At 40.7% G+C, this 24,394-nt stretch overlaps 1 protein-coding gene across 1 annotated transcript; it reads right to left on the bottom strand.

The window, feature by feature from the left end:
* Window positions 1-546: 546 nt before the first annotated feature.
* LOC126253541 (translocon-associated protein subunit gamma) lies at window positions 547-23,460 on the bottom strand. The gene is made up of 5 exons (XM_049954935.1): window positions 23,214-23,460; window positions 23,007-23,134; window positions 21,495-21,586; window positions 7,784-7,915; window positions 547-701 (listed from the first exon to the last, which is right to left on the bottom strand). The coding sequence occupies exons 1-5, from the start codon at window positions 23,347-23,349 to the stop codon at window positions 635-637; spliced, it is 555 nt and encodes a 184-aa protein (XP_049810892.1). The 5' UTR covers window positions 23,350-23,460; the 3' UTR covers window positions 547-634.
* Between the last annotated feature and the right edge of the window lie 934 nt (window positions 23,461-24,394).

Here is a 24,394-nt window from a genome sequence, read left to right as displayed (position 1 = left end):
AACTCTTGCTATAAATCTGGCATTAGGTTTTAATTGCTTTTTTCTGTTCTTCAGTAAAGTTTTCTCTTAAACTCAAAATTACTCATTCCATATCATGAGAGGTTGGAATTATGATCTACACAACATGCAATTAGCTACAGTCAGTCGCGAATGACAGCAGTCGAGTAATACTTGTTCTGGGCTCCTACTTCACACATTCTCCGACAGTCAATGAGCGTTCAGTAGCATTCCAACTGTCCTGCCTTTAGTGACACAGCTAACATAGGAGTTAAAACATGATCGCAGAGAGTTCTGAAACTATTCATTTTGTTGCATTGTCATAGCTGGTGTCATGATCGACAAAATCTACATAAGAATACGAGAATTTGTATGATACCAGCTTTTTTCAAGCATGAAGCATGTGTATGTGCGTACTGCAACTGTCACTCGGAAACAGCGACACTGCAGTCCCTGTCCGTGCCTCTAATTGCCGAATAGCCAATATTCATTAATCTGAATATAACCAGTGAACAAGAAATCAGGTCACACATATGGAACACAATAAGCCAGTCTTCATAATTTATTGCAAAAAATGGAAAGTACATGTAATGAGAAACGATACTGATGACAACACTTTCCACATGTGAAAATCTGTTCAGTGTGAGCCAGTCGATAGCAATGCCAACAAACCACCTGCTGCTCCAACTGAAAATATATAATTACTGTATACAATGTTAAGGAAAACCATTCCCTGTTATCTACTGTGGAAGTCACATTATAATAGCAAGTTGTTGAGTACTGACTGAGCCCTTCAAGCCACAGAAAATTCCAGTTTCTTTTCGTGTAATATATCAGGACCAAAGTTTAAAACACCCAACAAGTAATTACGTACTGTAAAGTGGTATTAAACAGTGGTGACTATTCTATATATGTGTGTAATTAATTGTTCAACAATATCGTATTTCATGCAATAGACCAAAAACTATTGTTTTAATATAGGCATCAATTCAATGACTATTTTGTTTTATTTTCCATCTAAATTTTAGAGTAATTAGTTGTTTTGCTGCACTTAAATGAGTTATTATCCAGGCCAATTAGAATTCAGTTATATGCAGACATTATCTCCAAGAGTACTCATTAAAGGCACTGTGGATTACATTGATTTACATGTCTTATGTTATCATATCATACACTGTCACACAAAATCCCTGTGTTCTATGTTGTGACCAAAAGATGAACTACACAGAAATGACTGCAAACAGGTGTTTTACATTCTTTCCATACTGCTGATTTATGAAAGGGGCACATTCATTTTGTTGAATCATGCCACATAATTGCCCAACACCCTCCCCTCCAATTCAGGTTAATAAAACTCATTCTTTCAACAATATTCTTGTACACACTTTTAGCATCCACCTGGCTTAACAATATTTACATATCCTGAGATTCAAAATTTCTTTTTTACTCATTTTAGAAATGAACCCTTAAATAATCCATCTTTTGTTTACATTGATCTATAAAAATTTGTATTTTTAGAGGGAAACATTCCACGTGGGAAAAATATATCTAAAAACAAACTAATCTGCTCCAGTCCAGCCCTGAATCCCTTAACCATTACACCAACAACCTGAAAACAGCTTTCGAATCCCGCAACTACCCTCCCGACCTGGTACAGAAGCAAACAACCAGAGCCACTTCCTCATCCCCTCAAACCTAGAACCTCCCACAGAAGAACCACAAAAGTGCCCCACTTGTGACAGGATACTTTCCGGGACTGGATCAGACTCTTAATGTGGCTTTCCAGCAGGGATACGACTTCCTCAAATCCTGCCTTGAAATGAGATCCATCCTTCATGAAATCCTCTCCACTCCTCCAAGACTGTCTTTCCACCGTCCACCTAACCTTCGTAACCTCTTAGTTCATCCCTATGAAATCCCCAAACCACCTTCCCTACCCTCTGGCTCCTACCCTTGTAATCGTGCCCGGTGTAAAACCTGTCCCATGCACCCTCTCACCACCACCTACTCCAGTCCTGTAACCCGGAAGGTGTACACGATCAAAGGCAGAGCCACATGTGAAAGCACCCACGTGATTTACCAACTGACCTGCCTACACTGTGAAGGTTTCTATGTGGGAATGACCAGCAACAAACTGTCCATTCGCATGAATGGATGCAGGCAGACAGTGTTTGTTGGTAATGAGGATCACCCTGTGGCTAAACATGCCTTGATGCAAGGCCAGCACATCTTGGCACAGTGTTACACCGTCCGGGTTATCTGGATACTTCCCACTAACACCAACCTGTCAGAACTCCGGAGATGCGAACTTGCCCTTCAGTATATCCTCTCTTCCCGTTATCCACCAGGCCTCTACCTCCGCTTATTTCAATTTGCCGCCGTTCATACCTCACCTGTCTTTCAACATCTTTGCCTCTGTACTTCCGCCTCGACTGACATCTCTGCCCAAACTCTTTGCCTTTACAAATTGCTTGTGTCTGTTTATGTGCAGATGGGTCTCTCTCTCTCTGTCCATATATATATATATATATATATATATATATATATATATATATATATATATATATATATATATATATATATATAATTTCATGTGTATGTTTGCGTTTCTTTGTGTGTCTATCGACCTGCCAGCACTTTCGTTTGGTAAGTCACATCATCTTTTCTTTTGATATTTTTTTCCCACGTGGAATGTTTCCCTATATATATAAAATACAAAGATGATGTGACTTACCAAACGAAAGCGCTGGCACGTCGATAGACACAAACAAACACAAACATACACACAAAATTCTAGCTTTCGCAACCAACGGTTGCCTCGTGCGGAAAGAGGGAAGGAGAGGGAAAGACTAAAGGATTTGGGTTTTAAGGGAGAGGGTAAGGAGTCATTCCAATCCCGGGAGCAGAAAGACTTACCTTAGGGGGAAAAAAGGACGGGTATACACTCTCGCGCGCGCGCGCGCGCACGCACACACACACACACACACACACACACACACACACACACACACACACACACACACACACACATATCCATCCACACATATACAGACACAAGCAGACATATACAGAGGCAAAGAGGTTGGGCAGAGATGTCAGTCGAGGCGGAAGTGCAGAGGCAGAGATGTTGTTGAAAGACAGGTGAGGTATGAGTGGCGGCAACTTGAAATTAGCGGAGATTGAGGCCTGGTGGGTAACTGGAAGACAGGATATATTGAAGAGCAAGTTCCCATCTCCGGAGTTCGGATAGGTTGGTGTTAGTGGGAAGTATCCAGATAACCCGGACGGTGTAACACTGTGCCAAGATGTGCTGGCCGTGCACCAAGGCATGCTTAGCCACAGGGTGATCCTCATTACCAACAAACACTGTCTGCCTGTGTCCATTCCTGCGAATGGACAGTTTGTTGCTGGTCATTCCCACATAGAATGCGTCACAGTGTAGGCAGGTCAGTTGGTAGATCACGTGGGTGCTTTCACACGTGGCTCTGCTTTTGATCATGTACACCTTCCGGGTTACAGGACTGGAGTAGGTGGTGGTGAGAGGGTGCATGGGACAGGTTTTACACCGGGTGCGATTACAAGGGTAGGAGCCAGAGGGTAGGGAAGGTGGTTTGGGGATTTCATAGGGATGAACTAAGAGGTTACGAAGGTTAGGTGGACGGCAGAAAGACACTCTTGGTGGAGTGGGGAGGATTTCATGAAGGATGGATTTCATTTCAGGGCAGGATTTGAGGAAGTCGTATCGCTGCTGGAGAGCCACATTCAGAGTCTGATCCAGTCCCGGAAAGTATCCTGTCACAAGTGGGGCACTTTTGTGGTTCTTCTGTGGGAGGTTCTGGGTTTGAGAGGATGAGGAAGTGGCTCTGGTTATTTGCTTCTGTACCAGGTCGGGAGGGTAGTTGCGCGATGCGAAAGCTGTTGTCAGGTTGTTGGTGTAATGGTTCAGGGATTCCGGACTGGAGCAGATTCGTTTGCCACGAAGACCAAGGCTGTAGGGAAGGGACCGTTTGATGTGGAATGGGTGGCAGCTGTCATAATGGAGGTACTGTTGCTTGTTGGTGGGTTTGATGTGGACAGACGTGTGAAGCTGGCCATTGGACAGGTGGAGGTCAACATCAAGGAAAGTGGCATGGGATTTGGAGTAGGACCACGTGAATCTGATGGAACCAAAGGAGTTGAGGTTGGAGAGGAAATTCTGGAGTTCTTCTTCACTGTGAGTCCAGATCATGAAGATATCATCAATAAATCTGTACCAAACTTTGGGTTGGCAGGCCTGGGTAACCAAGAAGGCTTCCTCTAAGTGACCCATGAATAGGTTGGCGCACGAGGGGGCCATCGTGGTACCCATGGCTGTTCCCTTTAATTGTTGGTATGTCTGGCCTTCAAAAGTGAAGAAGTTGTGGGTCAGGATGAAGCTGGCTAAGGAAATGAGGAAAGAGGTTTTAGGTAGGGTGGCAGGTGATCGGCGTGAAAGGAAATGCTCCATCGCAGCGAGGCCCTGGACGTGCGGAATATTTGTGTATAAGGAAGTGGCATCAATGGTTACAAGGATGGTTTCCGGGGGTAACAGATTGGGTAAGGATTCCAGGCGTTCGAGAAAGTGGTTGGTGTCTTTGATGAAGGATGGGAGACTGCATGTAATGGGTTGAAGGTGTTGATCTACATAGGCAGAGATACGTTCTGTGGGGGCTTGGTAGCCAGCTACAATGGGACGGCCGGGATTATTGAGTTTGTGAATTTTAGGAAGAAGGTAGAAGGTAGGGGTGCGGGGTGTCGGTGGGGTCAGGAGGTTGATGGAGTCAGGTGAAAGGTTTAGTAGGGGGCCTAAGGTTCTGAGGATTCCTTGAAGCTCCACCTGGACATCGGGAATGGGATTACCTTGGCAAACTTTGTATGTGGTGTTGTCTGAAAGCTGACGCAGTCCCTCGGCCACAAACTCCCAATGATCAAGTACCACGGTCGTGGAACCCTCGTCCGCCGGAAGAATGACGATGGATCGGTCAGCCTTCAGATCACGGATAGCCTGGGCTTCAGCAGTGGTGATGTTGGGAGTAGGATTAAGGTTTTTTAAGAAGCATTGAGATGCAAGGCTGGTAGTCAGAAATTCCTGGAAGGTTTGGAGAGTGTGATTTTGAGGAAGAGGAGGTGGGTCCCGCTGCGACGGAGGGCGGAACTGTTCCAGGCAGGGTTCAATTTGGATGGTGTCTTGGGGAGTTGGATCATTAGGAGTAGGATTAGGATCATTTTTCGTCGTGGCAAAGTGATATTTCCAGCAGAGAGTACGAGTGTAGGACAGTAAATCTTTGACGAGAGCTGTTTGGTTGAATCTGGGAGTGGGGCTGAAGGTGAGGCCTTTGGATAGGACAGAGGTTTCGGATTGGGAGAGAGGTTTGGAGGAAAGGTTGACTACTGAATTAGGGTGTTGTGGTTCCAGATTGTGTTGATTGGAATATTGAGGTTTTGGAGGGAGTGGAGCTGGAAGTGGGAGATTGAGTAGATGGGAGAGACTGGGTTTGTGTGCAATGAGAGGAGGTTGAGGTTTGCTGGGAAGGTTGTGGAGGGTGAGTGAGTTGCCTTTCCGGAGGTGGGAAACCAGGAGATTGGATAGTTTGTTGAGGTGGAGGGTGGCATGCTGTTCTAATTTACGGTTGGCCTGTAGGAGGATGCTCTGAACAGCCGGTGTGGATGTGGGAGAGGAAAGATTAAGGACTTTTATTAAGGATAGGAGTTGACGGGTGTGTTCATTGGCTGAGTTGATGTGTAGGTGAAGGATTAGGTGGGTGATGGCAATGGATTGTTCAGTTTGGAACTGGTACAGGGACTGATGGAAAGAAGGGTTGCAGCCAGAGATGGGAACTTTAAGTGTGAGGCCTTTGGGGGTAATGCCAAATGTCAGACAAGCCTGAGAAAATAAAATATGGGAGCGTAATCTGGCTAGGGTGAAGGCATGTTTGTGGAGGGAATGTAAATAAAACTTAATGGGGTCGTTGTGAGGGTGTTGTGAGGGTGACATGGTATTAGGAGGTGGAAAGTGTAACATGAGGTTGAAATGAAAATGAAAATAACTGGAGAAAGTAACTGGAGATCTGTTGTGAAAAAAGGCGAAAAAGTGTTGGTTAAAGCTGGGCTATGTTGATCCTGTGGTGAACTTGGGTTGGTAGACAACGATGTGCACAAAGGTTAGGTGGTTGTGTTGCCGCCAAAACACGTTAAAGGATGGAGAAATTCGGGAAAATTTGCGAAAATTTCGAAAAAACTGTGTGTAAATGTATTAAAAGGAGTGGTTTTGTGGTGGCAGATTATGAAAATTCGTAGCAAACTAATCTGCTCCAGTCCGGAATCCCTGAACCATCACACCAACAACCTAACAACAGCTTTCGCATCCCGCAACTACCCTCCCGACCTGGTACAGAAGCAAATAACCAGAGCCACTTCCTCATCCTCTCAAACCCAGAACCTCCCACAGAAGAACCACAAAAGTGCCCCACTTGTGACAGGATACTTTCCGGGACTGCATCAGACTCTGAATGTGGCTCTCCAGCAGGGATACGACTTCCTCAAATCCTGCCCTGAAATGAGATCCATCCTTCATGAAATCCTCCCCACTCCACCAAGAGTGTCTTTCCGCCGTCCACCTAACCTTCGTAACCTCTTAGTTCATCCCTATGAAATCCCCAAACCACCTTCCCTACCCTCTGGCTCCTACCCTTGTAATCGCACCCGGTGTAAAACCTGTCCCATGCACCCTCTCACCACCACCTACTCCAGTCCTGTAACCCGGAAGGTGTACATGATCAAAGGCAGAGCCATGTGTGAAAGCACCCACGTGATCTACCAACTGACCTGCCTACACTGTGACGCATTCTATGTGGGAATGACCAGCAACAAACTGTCCATTCGCAGGAATGGACACAGGCAGACAGTGTTTGTTGGTAATGAGGATCACCCTGTGGCTAAGCATGCCTTGGTGCACAGCCAGCACATCTTGGCACAGTGTTACACCGTCCGGTTTATCTGGATACTTCCCACTAACACCAACCTATCCGAACTCCGGAGATGGGAACTTGCTCTTCAATATACCCTGTCTTCCCGTTATCCACCAGGCCTCAATCTCCGCTAATTTCAAGTTGCCGCCACTCATACCTCACCTGTCATTCAACAACATCTTTGCCTCTGCACTTCCACCTCGACTGACATCTCTGCCCAACCTCTTTGCCTCTGTATATGTCTGCTTGTGTCTGTATATGTGTGCGCGCGCGCGTGTGTGTGTGTGTGTGTGTGTGTGTGTGTGTGTGTGTGTGTGTGTGTGTGTGTGTGTGTGTATTCCCGTCCTTTTTTCCCCCTAAGGTAAGTCTTTCTGCTCCCGGGATTGGAATGACTCCTTACCCTCTCCCTTAAAACCCAAATCCTTTCGTCTTTCCGTCTCCTTCCCTCTTTCCTGAAGAGATTGTTGCAAAAGCTTGAATTTTGAGAGTATGTTTGTGTTTCTTTGTGTGTCTGTCGACCTTCCAGCACTTTCATTTGGTAAGTCACATCATCTTTGTTTTTAGATATATTTTTCCTACGTGGAATGTTTCCCTCTATTATAACTATATATTAGCCTCCCCTTCCCCCTTTCCTGACGGGGCGGCCGTTGGTTGCGGGGGCTTGAGTTTTGTGTGTGTGTTTGTGTGTCTATCGACCTGCCAGCGCTTTCGTTCGGTAGGTCACATCATAGAGCACTCTACATTAGTATTCCCCTGATAACTTACACACATAATAAATAAACAATTTAGAAAAAGGATACACTGCAGGTGTAAATGTTTTTAGTATATAGAAGCTTGAAAATATAACTAGCGCCAGAAATAGCGCATTGTTATAAAAAATGGAGAATGTTGTGGCTTCATAATCTGCAACTTCATTTTTCTTCCACAGAATCCTGGAAATAAAGATAAGTGTACAGATGTCACATCATACCAAACAAAGTAATCATATAATCTGAGAAAACTACCATCAACAATTTTATGTAAAACTGATTATAACAAGCATAACATGAATATAACTTAACTATTGTTAGCATAATGTGAATACCATATTTAATCAACAATAAGATGATATTTAAAATAAATTTTTGCAGAGGCTCTTCGAAAAACTTATTTTTTACACATTCTGACCAATCAAAATTACAAACTGTTTTACCAATATTTTGTATCTTAAAAGCAGCCATGTGTTTTCTTTGATTATATAATGCAGATACGCATGCAGAATTTTGTCGAAACATGCAGGATGTTTGAGCTAGTGTTTTGCATTTTAACATACGCTCAACCCTCTTCATCATCATATACCAGCTTGAATTTGCTTTGCATTCCACTATGCATGCAGCTAGAAAAGTCTATCTCCATCAGCTTGTTTTGGATAATTCCTTGAGTAATTAGAGAATACAGGGTGTTACAAAAAAGGTACGGCCAAACTTTCAAGAAACATTCCTCACACACAAAGAAAGAAAATATGTTATGTGGACATGTGTCCGGAAACGCTTACTTTCCATGTTAGAGCTCATTTTTACTACTTCTCTTCAAATCACATTAATCATGGAATGGAAACACACACCAACAGAACGTACCAGCGTGACTTCAAACACTTTGTTACAGGAAATGTTCAAAATGTCCTCCGTTAGCGAGGACACATGCATCCACCCTCCGTCGCATGGAATCCCTGATACGCTGATGCAGCCCTGGAGAATGGCGTATTGTATCACAGCCGTCCACAATACGAGCACGAAGAGTCTCTACATTTGGTACCGGGTTTGCGTAGACAAGAGCTTTCAAATGCCTCCATAAATGAAAGTCAAGAGGGTTGAGGTCAGGAAAGCGTGGAGGCGATGGAATTGGTCCGCCGCTACCAATCCATCGGTCACCAAATCTGTTGTTGAGAAGCGTACGAACACTTCGACTGAAATGTTCAGGAGCTCCATCGTGCATGAACCACATGTTGTGTCATACTTGTAAAGGCACATGTTCTAGCAGCACAGGTAGAGTATCCCGTATGAAATCATGGCGGTGAATCTAGGAAGTACAGTACATACTGACGAAACTAAAATGAGCTCTAACATGGAAATTAAGCGTTTCCGGACACATGTCCACATAACATCTTTTCTTTATTTGTGTGTGAGGAATGTTTCCTGAAAGTTTGGCCGTACCTTTATGTAACACCCTGTATAACTGTGTCTTACATATGCTGAACAACCTGCCACTCCAATTCACGAATCCTTCCACAATTCAGTCTCCCACAAGTTTGGCGTGCGAGAACTGGTGATCTATAATTTAATCCTCATCTGACACCAAGTACAAACATTCACTTCCATGATCTCAAAATTTCATCCTGAGCTGCAGAGCAGTTTCCTGCATGAACCAAACATGAACTACAAACTTAGGTCAATATTCCTGAACAGAGTAACTTGCATTAAGCAACCTGAAGAACAATAATAAATTAATTTATCTACTCCTTTATGCTAAATCAGCAGAAATTTAACCACTTTGGGCTGACAGCCACTTCCTCATTTCATGCCAGCCTTGAAAATCAACTGCTGTCAAGCAGTAGCTGTTGCAGCCACATGGCTGAACTTTGTGTTCCAGGCATTCTGTGTAAACATATTTAAGTTAGAATTAAGTTGCCCATTAGAAATTTATACAATTGCTGAGTATTTGTTCATTTGTCAAGTCATTCCAGTTCAGTAGGAGAGAGTGCGAGGAGGATGTGGGACAGGCCGCAAGGAGCCAGGAGGAAGAGGTGTAATGTAGCATGTGGAAAGGACAAAGATATGGTTTAAATTTTTCATGATTATTCTGAAGGAACCACAGTTAACACCTGCCATTAAGCAGGGAACCGACCTGGTTCAGGATTTCTCTTTTTCCATTATTGTTCATAGCTTATCCCTGACTCCTATCAATGCTTGTTCATATTCTACCAACATCTCTCTTTTATTATCTGTTTCAATGTGAAAACATCATCTATGCATGATCTTCCCTTCCAGGAAGCTGCTTGTGCCTCCATTAAAATCACACCAGAGATATTTCATAGCCTTTCATTTATTATTTGGCTGTAGATTTTGTAAGCAATATTCAGAATACTTGTATACCTGTAGTTAGATTTATTACTTCTGACACCTTTCCTTTACACCAAAAGGATATTTGCTATTTTCCATTCCTACATTATTTCACATTTTACCCAACAGAATTTATTCCACCTATCCTGACGATTATGAAGTTTAATTTTTTAAAAATGTAGTCCTCAGTTCACCAAATCTATGTTATCTATTTCTGCTTTTTGGTTTCCGAATTGTACCATTGTTCTTTATAATGTGTTATCCCTTCTCATGTATGTGTATGTGTTACATTTAGATTTACGACACCTCTTTCTTCTTTGTTGAAGTGTTTAATTTGTGTGCTATTTCTTGTCTGCCATAGATATCATGTTCCAATCTGCTTATAAACTTGTCCCACAATATCCTATGTACTGATTTTACTATTTCTTCTGCTTTGTTTCTTTTCCAATGGTATTTCTCATTAGCTTCTAATGATTTCTTCTGTAAAGTATTCACTATACACTTTCCATTTGTTCGTGGCTTTTTCCTCTCTCTTCAACCCAATTTTTTAAGAATCTTTTCTAACTGGTTCTATGTTTTTCACCTAGCAATTTACTTGCTATCAGTTTCATAGACTTAATACTAGACCACTCTTCGCTTGTGTCTTCACTAGTAGATTTGTTATTGATCAACCATGTGAGTGTTCAGATATATATTTCTTAAGCTCTGTTATTGCAACAGATATACCTCAACTATTGTTTAATTTTTTCATCTTTATTTTCTATTCATTGCTTTTTTATCTTTACCACAGCTGGAATTTTGAGTTTACAAGGTATCGTCTGTATATTTCTACCACTATATACTCAAGTGTATTATCCTTGGAGCTAACCTATGATTAATTACATGGTAAAATTGAAATACGACTGATAATTGGGTACAAATTACACTGTAGATCCCATCGCATTTTCATTTTCATACCTTGTGTACAATATATGATTATAAAGATCATGTGACTTACCAAACGAAAGCGCTGGCAGGTCGATAGACACACAAACATACACACGAAATTCTAGCTTTCGCAACCAATGGTTGCTTCGTCAGGAAAGAGGGAAGGAGAGGGAAAGACTAAAGGATGTGGGTTTTACGGGAGAGGGTAAGGAGTCATTCCAATCCCGGGAGCGGAAAGACTTACCTTAGGGGGAAAAAAGGACAGGTATACACACACACACACACACACACACACACACACACACACACACACACACACACACACACACACACACACACACACACACACAGCTTGTGTCTGTATATGTGTGGATGGATATGTATGTGTGTGCGCGAGTGTGTATACCTGTCCTTTTTTCCCCCTAAGGTAAGTCTTTCCGCTCCCGGGATTGGAATGACTCCTTACCCTCTCCCTTAAAACCCACATCCTTTCGTCTTTCCCTCTCCTTCCCTCTTTCCTGACAAAGCAACCGTTGGTTGCGAATGTTAGAATTTTGTGTGTTTGTTTGTGTGTCTATCGACCTGTTAGCGATTTCGATTGTTAAGTCACATCTTTGTTTTTAGATATTTTTTTTCCCACGTGGAATGTTTCCCTCTATTATATTCATATATGTATATAATATTAAAATTCTCTACAGGGACTTTTCAGTTACATTATCTATGTTTGCTGTATTTACCTCGCAGTCTTTGTTTTTATGGTGGAAACAGCTGAAACATCACCAAGTGCATTAAATGTGGCACAAATGGGAACATTAGGCTATGCTACAAGTCAATCTGCAGCCACTATCAATATTCTGGCATTCCCACCTGTTGGCTTCATGAACTCTAAACCGAATTAATACCTTCCAATCTACTGTAGACCTTGGGCTATGCCATAAATCAGATTTCAGGGGGGGTCCAATATCACACAAGCGGGAAACCATATTAAAATGACAAGGTAGCTATTTATATCACAGGCCACTCTAAAGTGACAAATTATGAGAAACAACATGCAGATTTTTTGCAGTCCAATTCAAAGTACTGCTTACAAGGGAAACTCCCCATCGCACCCCCCTCAGCTTACTAATTTTTACTACTAAATTAGTCCATCAAAAACTCTAGGAAAAAAAGAAATGAAAGAGGAAAAGTGAACACTGAGCTTAAGATATGCAACATTGAGCAAACTGCAACAACTGCACTGTCATGGTTATGTGGCAATGGTGTTTGACTAAAGCAGAAGTTCCACGTTCAAGTCTCCACATAACATATTAATATACGTTCATGATCTTTAAAAACCTGCACACCACATTATGATGTTGCGTCATTTTACAATAAAAGGTCTGAAGGAACATCAGCATGCCAAACATAAAATACCACAAATATAAAACACAAATCATGTTGTGCTGATGTCCTAGTGCAGTCTTTCACATGGCAACTGAGCTAGAGCAATATTTACACAGATGATTCTGTGTACAGGTGTTTACATTGTGGTATTCAACAATCAATATGTACTTGCATAACTTTCAAACTACATATACCACAATACAAATTCATTCTTGACTCCAGTCTCATTAAAATTACTTTTGAATTTGGTAACATTTTTAAATTACAAATTTACAATAAATTATATTTTGAAACACTCACTTTTTAAAATGCAAATTTTCACTATAAATATTGTTTCAAATAATCATCTACACACTGTAGATCCACCACGGTAAAAGTACACGAAACAGTAAAGACCAGTCATTGGACCCCACTATTTATTTATTTATTTATTTTTGTATGTCAGTATGGTGCCTGATAGCTACTCAAAATTACTCTTAAATTGTCATGCTCTTACATAGACTACTAGCACTGTGTCATACAGTTACATGATTTTTGTAGCTTATTGTGTGTGGTGTAATGATTACTTTTATGTAAACCTAACTGTCTTAGAATGATTATGTAATAAGGGTCATTTCATTGCCATATAGAACATGAATTTCAGTAATTTTGGTTATGGATGTAATTTTGAGCTGGCATCAGACACCATATTGAGTTGTAACATGAGCTCCACCATATGTTGTATTAGAAAAAGTATGATCCAATGAAGGTGGTCTTTATTGTCTTGCATACAATTATCACAGTGATCTACTTCTGTTAATTGCTGTTGATGCATATACTGTGTGTAGATGAATAATCTGAACAATATGTTTATCGTAAATTTACATTTTGAAAAATGACACTGTATTTTCAAAACTAAAATTATCATCAATTTGTGATTTAAAAATGTTACCTAATTCTGTCAAAAGTAATTTTAATGTGATTGGAATGAAGAGATAATTTATACTGTGGCACACATAGCTTGAAACTTATGCAATTACATATGGATGGTCGAATACTGTAATGTGAACTCCTGTATAAGAAATCATCTGTGCAAATATGGTACCAGCTCAGTTGTCATTGTAGTGTTAAGTGAAAGAGTACACTAGGACATCAGCACAACATAATTTGTGTTTTATGTCTGACTTGCTGACATTCCTTGCTACCTTTAATTACAAAATTATGATGTGGCTGGCAAGTTTGTAATCATCATAAACTTCTGTTAATACATTACAAGGTGTGCTCTAATGCTTCAGTAATGTATGAAGTGTTCACATGAAATCAGTTGTATTAGTCCCCTTGACTTTGAATATTTGTTTATTAAACTTTCAGATCCAATGATGACAGCATTGCTCTGTTGAAACCAGTAATCAAAAAAATTTACAAGCGGTCTTGGTGAACCTGGTTTTTATGTTATCACTGTTACAAAAGGGGACATTTTAAATCTGAGTGCAGAACTCAATAGGAAGCCTGATAATCAGGCTTTCAGTGCACAACAAGCAAATGTTTCTGCTCCAGGTTGTAAAAATATTTGAACATATGACACCATGCAATGATTGGTTTAACATTTAAGTCACCTCAATCCAATGACTCCCATGTTCAAATTGGAAACAACTCTATTGTTAAAGCATAAGGTGTTTAACCCCTTCAAGTGTGGGTCTTTAGTTGAGGGAAAATGGCAACCATTCACTTAGGGAAACAAATTACACATTCCTTAGCAAAAGAAAACTGTATTTTCTGTTTGACCTGTGGCAAAAATAAGTGAATGGAAGTTTGCAATTCAGGTTTAGTTGAATTAAGGTGGAGAGTCAGTTTTATCAAATGTTTAATAAAACATCTAGATTACTACAAGCAAATCCTGCTCCTTTTAATTCCACGATAATCTGGCACTAGATTGTTGGACACTTCCATTTCAGAGGTCTGGAGAATATGACTAATTTAGTTCCTGGTTTAAAAACAAAAATCTCCATTATAAATCATGACAGTATTGCAAAACTACAAGAAAATCATTTAACTCAAATCTGGACTCAAGATATAAACCTCCTTGTGAATGCATCCATGCAGATTTGCACCTCGAAGGTGCACTCTTTTACACAAATTTCAAGTGTGACTGCACTTCACTTCATACAGATTTGTGTATTTTCTTAAAAGTAAACATGAAACTTTCCCTATATTTTTTGAATTTAAGAGACTGATTGAAAGAAACTGGAAACAAAATCTCAGTTCTGAGGGTTACAATGGGACCAAATTCATAAATAAGCAATTTAAAGATTCCAGCAAAATGGAATACCATATTTTATGGACTATAAGAAGCACCTTAATTTTTAAGCAATTTTTGTAAAAAATTAAACTTTTACCATTTTGTTATTAGAGTGCAAACCTGGACTAAAAAATTCTTAGTTTATAAAACGAACTGACATTTAAAATCCCTGAAAAATCATTATCTAGTTTTGGCCGTTTTACATTTCAGTTCTCTATTTGCACGTTTAGTCTTCCTCATTTTTTTCAGTTCTTCTTTACTAGCCCGCCAATCGTGAATGGTTTTTCGTATTGGTGGAGGGCTGAAATTCTGTTCAGCTGCTCTGTTCCCATGTTGTTCTGCATATACTATTACTTTCAATTTATAGCCCGCATCATACGAATATCTTATTTTTTCCATTACAAAACTAGCTATTAACAAAAAAATATTGTACTGTTACCGATAACATAAATCGCTATCAATTCAAGTTCACTTGCACTGTAGACTGCAATGAATTGCCAGACAGAGAGGTTTCCGGTGGCATGGAGTATATGGCCATTTCTAAGACTGATGGGAATTTTAAATTGAACACTGGACATTTTTATATTAATTTTGGGTATAAGAGACACCTAAACTTTGGAGGTAATTTTCCAAAGAAAAACGTGTGTCTTATAGTCCGTAAAATACAGTAATGCATGAGAAAATAAGTTCCTACACACCACAGCATTTACCGGAAACCCACCCACACAGACCGATATCTGCACCTTAGTGCATCAAGCTGAAACTGTCTCAGATTCTGAGAACTTGCTGAAGGTGCTGAGCAACTTACGGAAAATATTCAAGGAAAATGGCTACGACAACTGCCAGATTTTGCAAGCTATCTGTCTGAAAATATGTAAGCAGAAAGACTCCGAGGAGGACTCTTAAGAAGTTCACATTCTTGCCATTCTGTGGTTCAATAACAGGAAAAATAAGCCGGCTCATAGAGAGGCATAAAATTGGTTCAGTCTTCAGGGCTCCAGCAAAAATTCGACAACTCTTGAGGCCTATGAAAAACGACGTAGGCCTCAGAACGCCAGGAGTATATAAAATACCACGTGGGTGTGGACAGTTGTATATTGGACAGACTGTGCGTACTATTGAACAGCGCTGTGTAGAACACGAGAGATGTTTTTGTCTACGGTACCCGGAGAAATCAGCAGGGGCAGAGCATGCATTAAAAAGACTGTCATCATATTGCATTCGACAAGACATCTATTACCACACGGACTAACAAATTTTTGGGATAGCATAATAAAAGAAGCGATCGAAATAACAATTTGTAACAACACACTCAATAAAGATGGCGGCCTGCAGATAAGCACAGCGTGGGACCCGGCCGTCAGAAGGATGAAGCGGGCATGGCGGCCGCACAACGCAAACATTACCATATATGGTGCTGGAGCGGGTACCAGTGACGTCACAGAAGGAAGGCAGAGCAGCTATATAAGGACGGCAGCAGCCACCAAAAGACAATCACCACTTGATAATGGCCAAGGCGTACTCTGTCGAAAGCTTGTGGATTTTAAAACACTTGACATGGCTGGAAGCCCAAGAAACTTATTAGATGAGAAACCGTTAACCCCAAATATGTCTGATCTTCTCCAATGCCATCAGGATTGCATGGAGCTCCACTGAGAAAGCAGTATACTCGTCAGGAAGGCTAATCCTGGTGACATGGTCTGGAAGCACGACAGAGCAGCCAAGGGAATTCCTTGGTTTGGAGCCATCAGTGTACACTGTGAAACTGTGATGCAAGTCTAAAATGTTAAAAAACAGAGATTGAAATGTCATATCTAGCATTTGATCTTTCTTAAAACTGGTCAAGTCTAAAATAAATCTGGGCCTCCGAAGAAGCCAAGGTGGAAGTCTGCTCCAACCGCGACGTAAAACAGGAAGACCGGCCACACCCACCTCTAGAAGGCAATCCCGTTCACAAATCCCATAGGGCCTCGTTGGGTTACGAAAAAGCTTTCCAGTGGATACTGAGCAATGGTAAGGTAGACGGGTGTGTATGACGTGGACTCTGTTTTATAGGCCTAGTGCACCATAAGAAACCATCGCCTGATGTGAATGGGCGATTCACCAGCCTCGGCACAGCCCCAGTATTGAAAGCCCCAGTGGCCAATCTAATCCCTTCATGGTGCACCACGTCCAACATCTTGAAATAGGAGGATCTCTCAGACCCATACACCGTGTACCCATAATCAAGCTGAAATCACACACATGCTCTGGAAAACCGGAGCAAGCAAGTCCTTTCTGCTCCCCATGTACTGTGGCCAAAACATTTTAAAATGCTTAAAGCCTTAAGCGATTGTTTTTTCAGGTCCTTAAGATGTAATCATGTTAAGCTTAAAGTCACATATGAGGTCCAGAAACTTCCACTGTGTCTTTAAAAGGAATGACAGTGTCCTCATTCTCAACTCAGGAAATTTTAAAATGAAATGAGAACAGTTAAAATAAACACACAGACTTCGGTGGAAAACTTAAAACCACTCTTCTGCGCCCATTCATCCACACATTGAAGAGTTAGTTGCAATTGACGTGTTGTCACTGCGAGGCTTGAAGAGCCAAAATATACGAAGTTATCCACAAACAAAGACCACTGGACAGGAGTTTTCACTATGAACAAAATACTATTAACAGCTATGGCAAAGACATTCACACTTAAACCACTACCCTGAAGAACACCATTCTCCCACTCAAAACAATCAAACAGGACATCATTGACTCGGTACCTAAAATACAGTGGCGAGATGAAGGACTGAATAAAAATGGGAAGGCAACCATGAAAATACCACTTGTGAGGCTGCTCTAAGATAGGGTGCCTCCAAGTAGGATTGTAGGCCTTCTCAATGTTAAAAGTATACCTAGAAGGTGATGCTGGCATAGGAAAGCCTACTGTATAGCCGCCTCCAGTAGGGCCAGATTATCAAAGGTGCACCGATACTTCCTGAACCCACACGAAAGCAACTATGGAGATGCTTGGATTCTAAGCTCCAGACAAAGTGACTGCTGACCATCTGCTCCAAGGTTTTTCCCACACAGCTAGTGAGGGCAACACAACACTAACTACTCTGGGATGTACAGTCTTTCCCAGGTTTTAAGAGAGGAATTAAAATTGCTTCAAGCCACAAGTCAGGAAAGTGACCTGAAGCCCAAATGGCATTAAATAGTGGGGGGAGGATATCTTTGTTTCACCTTGTGGGTGCCACAGCATACTGTAATGGATTCTGACATGACCAGCAGATGTGCAAGCCATAGACAATGCAGAATCCAGCTCCCACATGTAAAATGGGCAGTTGTAATCTTCATCAGTGGTGGACTAGAAGTCCAAACTACACCTCTCGGCAACTGATCTATGGCACTGGAAACCTGGATCCTGACTGGCAGTTGCACTAATTATGGCAAAATAGAACACCACAGGCTGGGCAATGTCCCGTGGATTGGTTTGGACAGTGCTGGTCCCTATTGCAGCAGCCACGGGGCACCTACCTCCTCTCCCAATAATTCTGCTGATGGTCTTATATACAACAGAACTCTTTGTGGAACAATTAGTGGTGTTCAGGGGCTGTTGCCATGACCTCTTCTTGTTCTCTCAAACAATTTGGCAACACTTGCCATCCGAAAGACTGCAAGATTCTCTTGTAATTGGCCGACACTTGAACCTATGCAGAGCCGCATGCCTAGTCCTGACTGCCTCTTCTGTTATCCCCTGGTCTATGGAATGGATGCTGCAGCAGTGTGGTGGATAATTTTGGTAAGATGATCCACCCACGCCTCGACATTGGCACAATGTTCAAACTGAGCCAACTGGCAATAAAGTATCCAGTCTGCTCTACTGAGCACCCATCACAGTGGTTTCCTTTCAGGTTAAACTCCATCTGGCAAATGAATCCAGATCAGGATGTGATTACAAACAGGCAAGTCGTCAACCACTTCCCACTGAGCAGTGGGAGCGAAGAGGTTGAGAGCAAAGTGAGAGTTCAATGGCAGAGAACGACCCAGTTGCTGTGCAGAAACATGAGCTCTGTCCCGTATGTAGCAAGTATGCGCATGACATGAGAAGCCTCTCAATTGCTCTACCCCAGGGCCAAGTTATTTCAGAGCCCCAAAGCACATTGTGTGCATTAAGATCACCACAGAGGATGAAGGAGCGGGGGAGCTGTGTCACACACACACACACACACACACACACACACACACACACACACACACGTCAACCCTAAGATAAGAGACGGAGTTCCTCCACAAGCACCCTGAACCCTTTTAAGTTTCACTGTAGGATGGGAGCCATTTCATTGATGTGATTTTAATTTCTCCCTATCTTTGCACCGCAGAGGTGAAGCACTTTTAGAGGAGGGGCTGCCTGGATACAAGGTATCTAACTCCATCATATCCTCCTCATCAGACAGACAGGAAAAAACCAACACCTTACAGCACTCTGGTCAGCTTTCATGGATGAGAGGGAAAGGGGGCATTGAGATGCACTCTGCTTTTTTGTACCTTCTGGATGCTCGCTGCAGGATTTTTATTGGTCTTTCCTGGTGCAGCTGCCTGGATTTCTTTGCCTTTATTCTTTTTTCCTTTGCATGTACAAGTGCTTGTGGTGGATACAGGCACAACAGACATTGTCTGTGTCGAAGCGTCTGCCTTGGAAACAGGTTTCTGCACCATGGAAGAATGAGGTGGCAAAGGTGGGGTTTCATTGCTTTATATTCTTTTTTGACTTCAGCACAGGGGATCCGCTTGGTCACTTATTTCCTGTATTTTGCATTCCTCAGCAAAAACAGAGCAGTCTCTGCCCCAGACTGGGTGGTTCCCAGAGCAGTTGAATGGACAGTCAGTCCCAACGTCATGAGTGGCTTTTCTGCAATTCCCGTAAATCACTTCACCTCAGCAACTTGTGGTTGTATGGCTGAAACACTGGCATTTATAGCACTGCATAGGGTTTGGAATGTAAGGCCGAATATTAAGCCGAAGGAACACAATCATAATATGTTCAGGTCTTTATTGATGGTATGCTTGTACAAGGGTTACAAAGTATCTGCAGGGGATGAAGGGCCTGGCCATAAGCTACAAAGCCAACTACTGAGCTGGTGATTGACTGATGCTGGTGACAAGAGGCACTAAGCAATACAGATGCCAGAGCTGAAATCAATTTATGGGGAAGTAAAAGCATATGGATCGAAATGGTACGTAGGTTAGAGCAGACAAGGGGTCTTCCAGGCCTCAGCCACTGCAAGAAAAACACCACCTGCATCCGACCCCCACCAATCTGATTCCACAACAACTACACAGCAAATGTTACCTTTTGGTCTAGAGATCCGGAACAGTACAAGGGCAAAGTTAAAAAATGTAATGCACATCAGTTGGATCATAAACAAAAAAACGAGATGAGAGAGATAATTAAGGTAGCAGCTAGGTGTCCCCAGGACTCTGCATTTGAAGGGAGCAGACCCTCCTACAGCTGTCTTACCCAGATCTGTCACAGGCAAAGTGACAGAAAGGAAAAGTGCGCACACTTTTCAACAGAATAATAATCAAAAAAGAGAAAACAGGCTGCAGCAGCACCACCACCTACTATGAATTTTCGATTTTTTACTACATTCTCCACTAGCCATTCCGCAACTACATCAATTCCATCTACGGCTTTTTTTCCATGGGTTGTAGTAAAGAAGCTCCAATAGATTTTTACATTGTGAAATGATTGAAACTGAGGTACAGCATCAGTAATATATTTTTGTTTAAATTGTGGGGCAGGTAAATATGACCAGATCAAAACTACCTTCACATTTTCAGGTATAGTTGACAGTACCTTGCTAATGCAATCAATTGCAGCACTTGAGCCATGGCTTTATCCAGAGCACTAAGTGACTTTTATGGTGACAAACTTGCTAATCTTGCATCTTACCGGTATGTTGCCTATGTTTTCTAACTCTCTCCCTATTTTTATCTCTTCTGCCTTCTAATAACAGTCCTTGTTTAATAACAGTCCTTGTTTATGTTGACTCAACTATAGAAACTTTTGTTTCTGCTTCTGCTGGCCTTTTCGAGCCTCTTCCAGATGTTGCTTCTTATATTCTTCACATTTTCCTTCACTCTAACTTTTCCCTCCTCCTACTCTGTCTTTCTGCTACTGCTAATGGAATCCTCTTCTGATCTTAAAATAATACAACTGTGACTCAGATTACATGACTCCTGTTACACATTTAATTTTCTGTTTTAACTGCATTGGTTAAAGTTGGGAAAGTTTTAATAGTTTTAGTAGGTACACAATCACACTAAGAAGTAAATTATTGAACACTATGAAGTTATCTCTAATGTCTCTCTTGCTATAAAAACTTAATTACATGAAAGTGACTCATATTACATGAAAGTTCATGCTGTTGTATAATATTGTTTACCTCAACATATAATTTAGCTACTTTATACTATTTATCCAATACACCCTACAGTATTTAACAGTAATATAAATAATGATATGCAATTTCTTACCTGCCAATTAGTTGAAATGAAGGTCCAAAATTTCCAATAACTTACATTCTCATCACATGAAAAACATATGGAATTATAAGAAGGGCTACAAATTATGAAGGGTAAAAAATAACAGGCCACAGACCATTGTTGCCACAAAGTAAAAAGTCCAGCCTTTTCAAAAAATGTATAAAAAATACCAAATTTTAAACTTTTAAACACTGTAAATGTGTCCTGCACACGCGCTAAATAGCAATCTATCCTTTTCATACGGTTACAAGATGATTTTCTGCTAACTGTAATTACATGCATCAGCTTAATATATATTACCGTTCATCCTTTTCTTTCTTGCTCATTTTCTTATCTTCTGCCAATTTCTTTGTCATTTCTCTGGTAACAGCTTCCTCACGTTTAACAGCAACCTGGGCAAAGATGTTGTATCCAAAAATCAAGATGTAAAGAGTACATACTTTACAGAAAATAATGCTGTAAGATATGTAACTGAATTACGTATCTTTTTGCTAACAAATGAAAGTCACTTAACACTAAGAAATACTAGGCATCCTCTACCTCTGACAAAATAATTACTTGAATAGTATTTGACATGTACAATTTATGAACAGCTCATCCACACCTGACGTATCAACAACAACAAAACTCAAATACAAAACTAGGTTTATTATGAATTATCACACTATAAGTGAAAGAAACCTCATTGATCCAGATTTAAATTATACAAACAGCAATCTTTCATTTATTGGTAAGGTACTACAAAACTTTAGTTTGTTTACACGAACATTGCTTATACAATTTTTCAGTAGCCTAAATTTGATTATAGCCTCAGTGTAAATGCTTCATGCAAAACGACTAACAGTTTCATAAACATGCAGATGCAACTCAATTCATAAACAGAGCAACATAAGCCCTGTATCTCAACAAACTAAAGATAATGACAAGAACGAGATTTCAGGTTACACAATAGGCTAACCTGTGCTCTTCAGTCCTTTACACATTGACCTTGTAAATGTAGTGAAGATAAAAATTTGGCAGTTCCAGCTTACACAGAGACAGTCAATCATTTCAGCATGGATTTGCATTCTGCAGCCGAGTGCACAGACTTGAAACTTTCTGACAGATTAAAACTGTTACTGACTGGGACTGAAACTGAGACCTAGCTGTTTTATCAGAGGCACCAAGAAACAGATGAAATTCTAAAATTATACAGCACTGCAGTAGCTGATGGACTCCTTGGAAGATTCTACACAGAATTTGTGACTATTAGCTATTCTTAATTATAACATACCAAATATCCCTGAAAAAATAAACTGTGCCTGAAAGCATTGGTCATAAATGTCTACATGAAGGATAGCAGAAGTGATCCACAAAACAATAATCCACTATCTTTGATATGTGTTTCAGAATGTTTAAACAAATTTATAGAAATACCTGAGTAACAATTTATGGGGTTAAGAAATGGTATAATCACATAGGTTCACTAATACTTATAGCAGATGGTAAACTTCTGTTCACTGGTAGGATACTTGGGAAAAAGTAAAGTCGGCAACGGGGATACCGCACTAAACGCTCTCTTAACTATAAAGACTACTGATGAGTTGCGTGTGCCCTATGGCAAATAGGATTAACAGGATATTGTACTTGGACAAAGCGTGTCGCAACGGTTATCAGAGCCACAAATTACACATGGTTATAACGAGTCGTATGAGAGACAGCGTCGGTGAGAAAGATCATGGGAATAAAATAAGTTTTCGCCCCCAAAAGCTACCTTCACTCCCGTACCCAAACTAGACAAATGTTTGACAATTTTTTTTTACAAGAACTTACCTTATGCTTCAAAACAAACTTCGTATTTTTATACGCCAGTGCAACAAGGTATGTGCTCAAGAGCGTAACAATTACGAACGATAGTAAAGATGAGTAGACATCTATCATGTGGATCCTCCAAAAGAGCCCTGGAATCATAAATTGCAATGTTGTGAATGAAAAAAATTACTTCGCTACATCTTCTTCAGACCTACGAAATATACTCACATATGGGGATAGCAGAAACTATAAAAGCATTTCCATAAAACAATGCGGAGGATTTGGTCGACACATTTCTACTGAAATCTTGTAACAACAGTTCCTCTTCCTTCGTGAACGCTTTAGCTTGTTTGCCGCCCTTCATAGTTTCTTAACAAGCTCCACCAGCTACAACACAACCTTGTGACCAACAGACGACACACTTAAAGCACGCCAACACACTACATGAGCTTACACGTCATTCGACGGTGGTAGCAAAGTTACTGCATCAGCGCATGCAGGCAGAGTTCATTGATCGCAGGCGCAAATACAACACCATCAACGTGGTGTTCGTTAATATTCTCATTTTTTGGCTTACTACACCATACAGCCGTCACATTGTACGAAAAAAATTCAAATTATTAAAGTTATTGATTGATAGTAGGCCTATTGTCTGAGCACAATGCTGTGCTTTTCGCAAGTAACACTGAGATGCGTAATGCAAATTGTCAACACATCGAAAATGAACACACAGCAAATATTAAAAAAAAGGTAACATGGAGAGAATATAAAATAGAAAAGTAGTCTCATGCCTCGACAATATAAATTCTTAATGTAAATTCTTAGACCACTTTCTGAAATAATTATCATTACAAATATTTAAACATTTTTCATATTCATCGTCAGAAGAATCGGAACATTTAAAGGATGACGCATTTTCACCCTTCACTTCCAGCATTAGAAAAACAAATGGTTATCATCACCTGTTCAATGTACGCCGCAGTCACAAGTATCAGCTGCGTTTAAGTTCAAATGGGAAACTGCCATGGCCGGGTTCACACACGCAACAGAAGGGTCAACACAGGTAGTGGCATAACGCAGGAAAAAGACAAATATATTATGAAGTCAACCAATAAAACTAAGCCCATGTAGAAAGCAGAGCAGGATCGTACGGGGAAGAAGATAACCCACAAAAATATTGCGATACGGCACGAAAATTAGAGATCGAAAAATTTGGTGGTCCACCTCATATAATACTGAAAAACTTTCATCAATTGAAATTAATAATATATCCATATTCGTCAGTCCAGTAGACCCATCTGATCTCCTAAATACCATAAATTCACAGAAGAGTAATTAATCACATGATATTCCAGATTATATTATAAAAAATAACAGCAAGACAAATACTTTCTCCTTTATTAGACATA

Source organism: Schistocerca nitens, chromosome 4, assembly GCF_023898315.1.
Source record: "Schistocerca nitens isolate TAMUIC-IGC-003100 chromosome 4, iqSchNite1.1, whole genome shotgun sequence".
Lineage (NCBI taxonomy): Eukaryota > Metazoa > Arthropoda > Insecta > Orthoptera > Acrididae > Schistocerca > Schistocerca nitens.
Note: the sequence above shows the minus strand (reverse complement) of the source record. Positions and strands in the feature narration are given on the sequence as shown.

Excerpts from the sequence above, each read along its gene's own strand:
- LOC126253541 (XM_049954935.1), bottom strand. The coding sequence starts at position 23,349 with ATGAAGGGCGGCAAACAAGCTAAAGCGTTCACGAAGGAAGAGGAACTG. Across the intron at positions 7,916-21,494 it reads AAGAAAGAAAAGGATGAACG|GATTCTGTGGAAGAAAAATG; the intron begins GTAATATATATT and ends CTTTATTTCCAG. Across the intron at positions 702-7,783 it reads AAAACATTTACACCTGCAGT|TAATTATATATTTTCAGTTG; the intron begins GTATCCTTTTTC and ends CATTGTATACAG.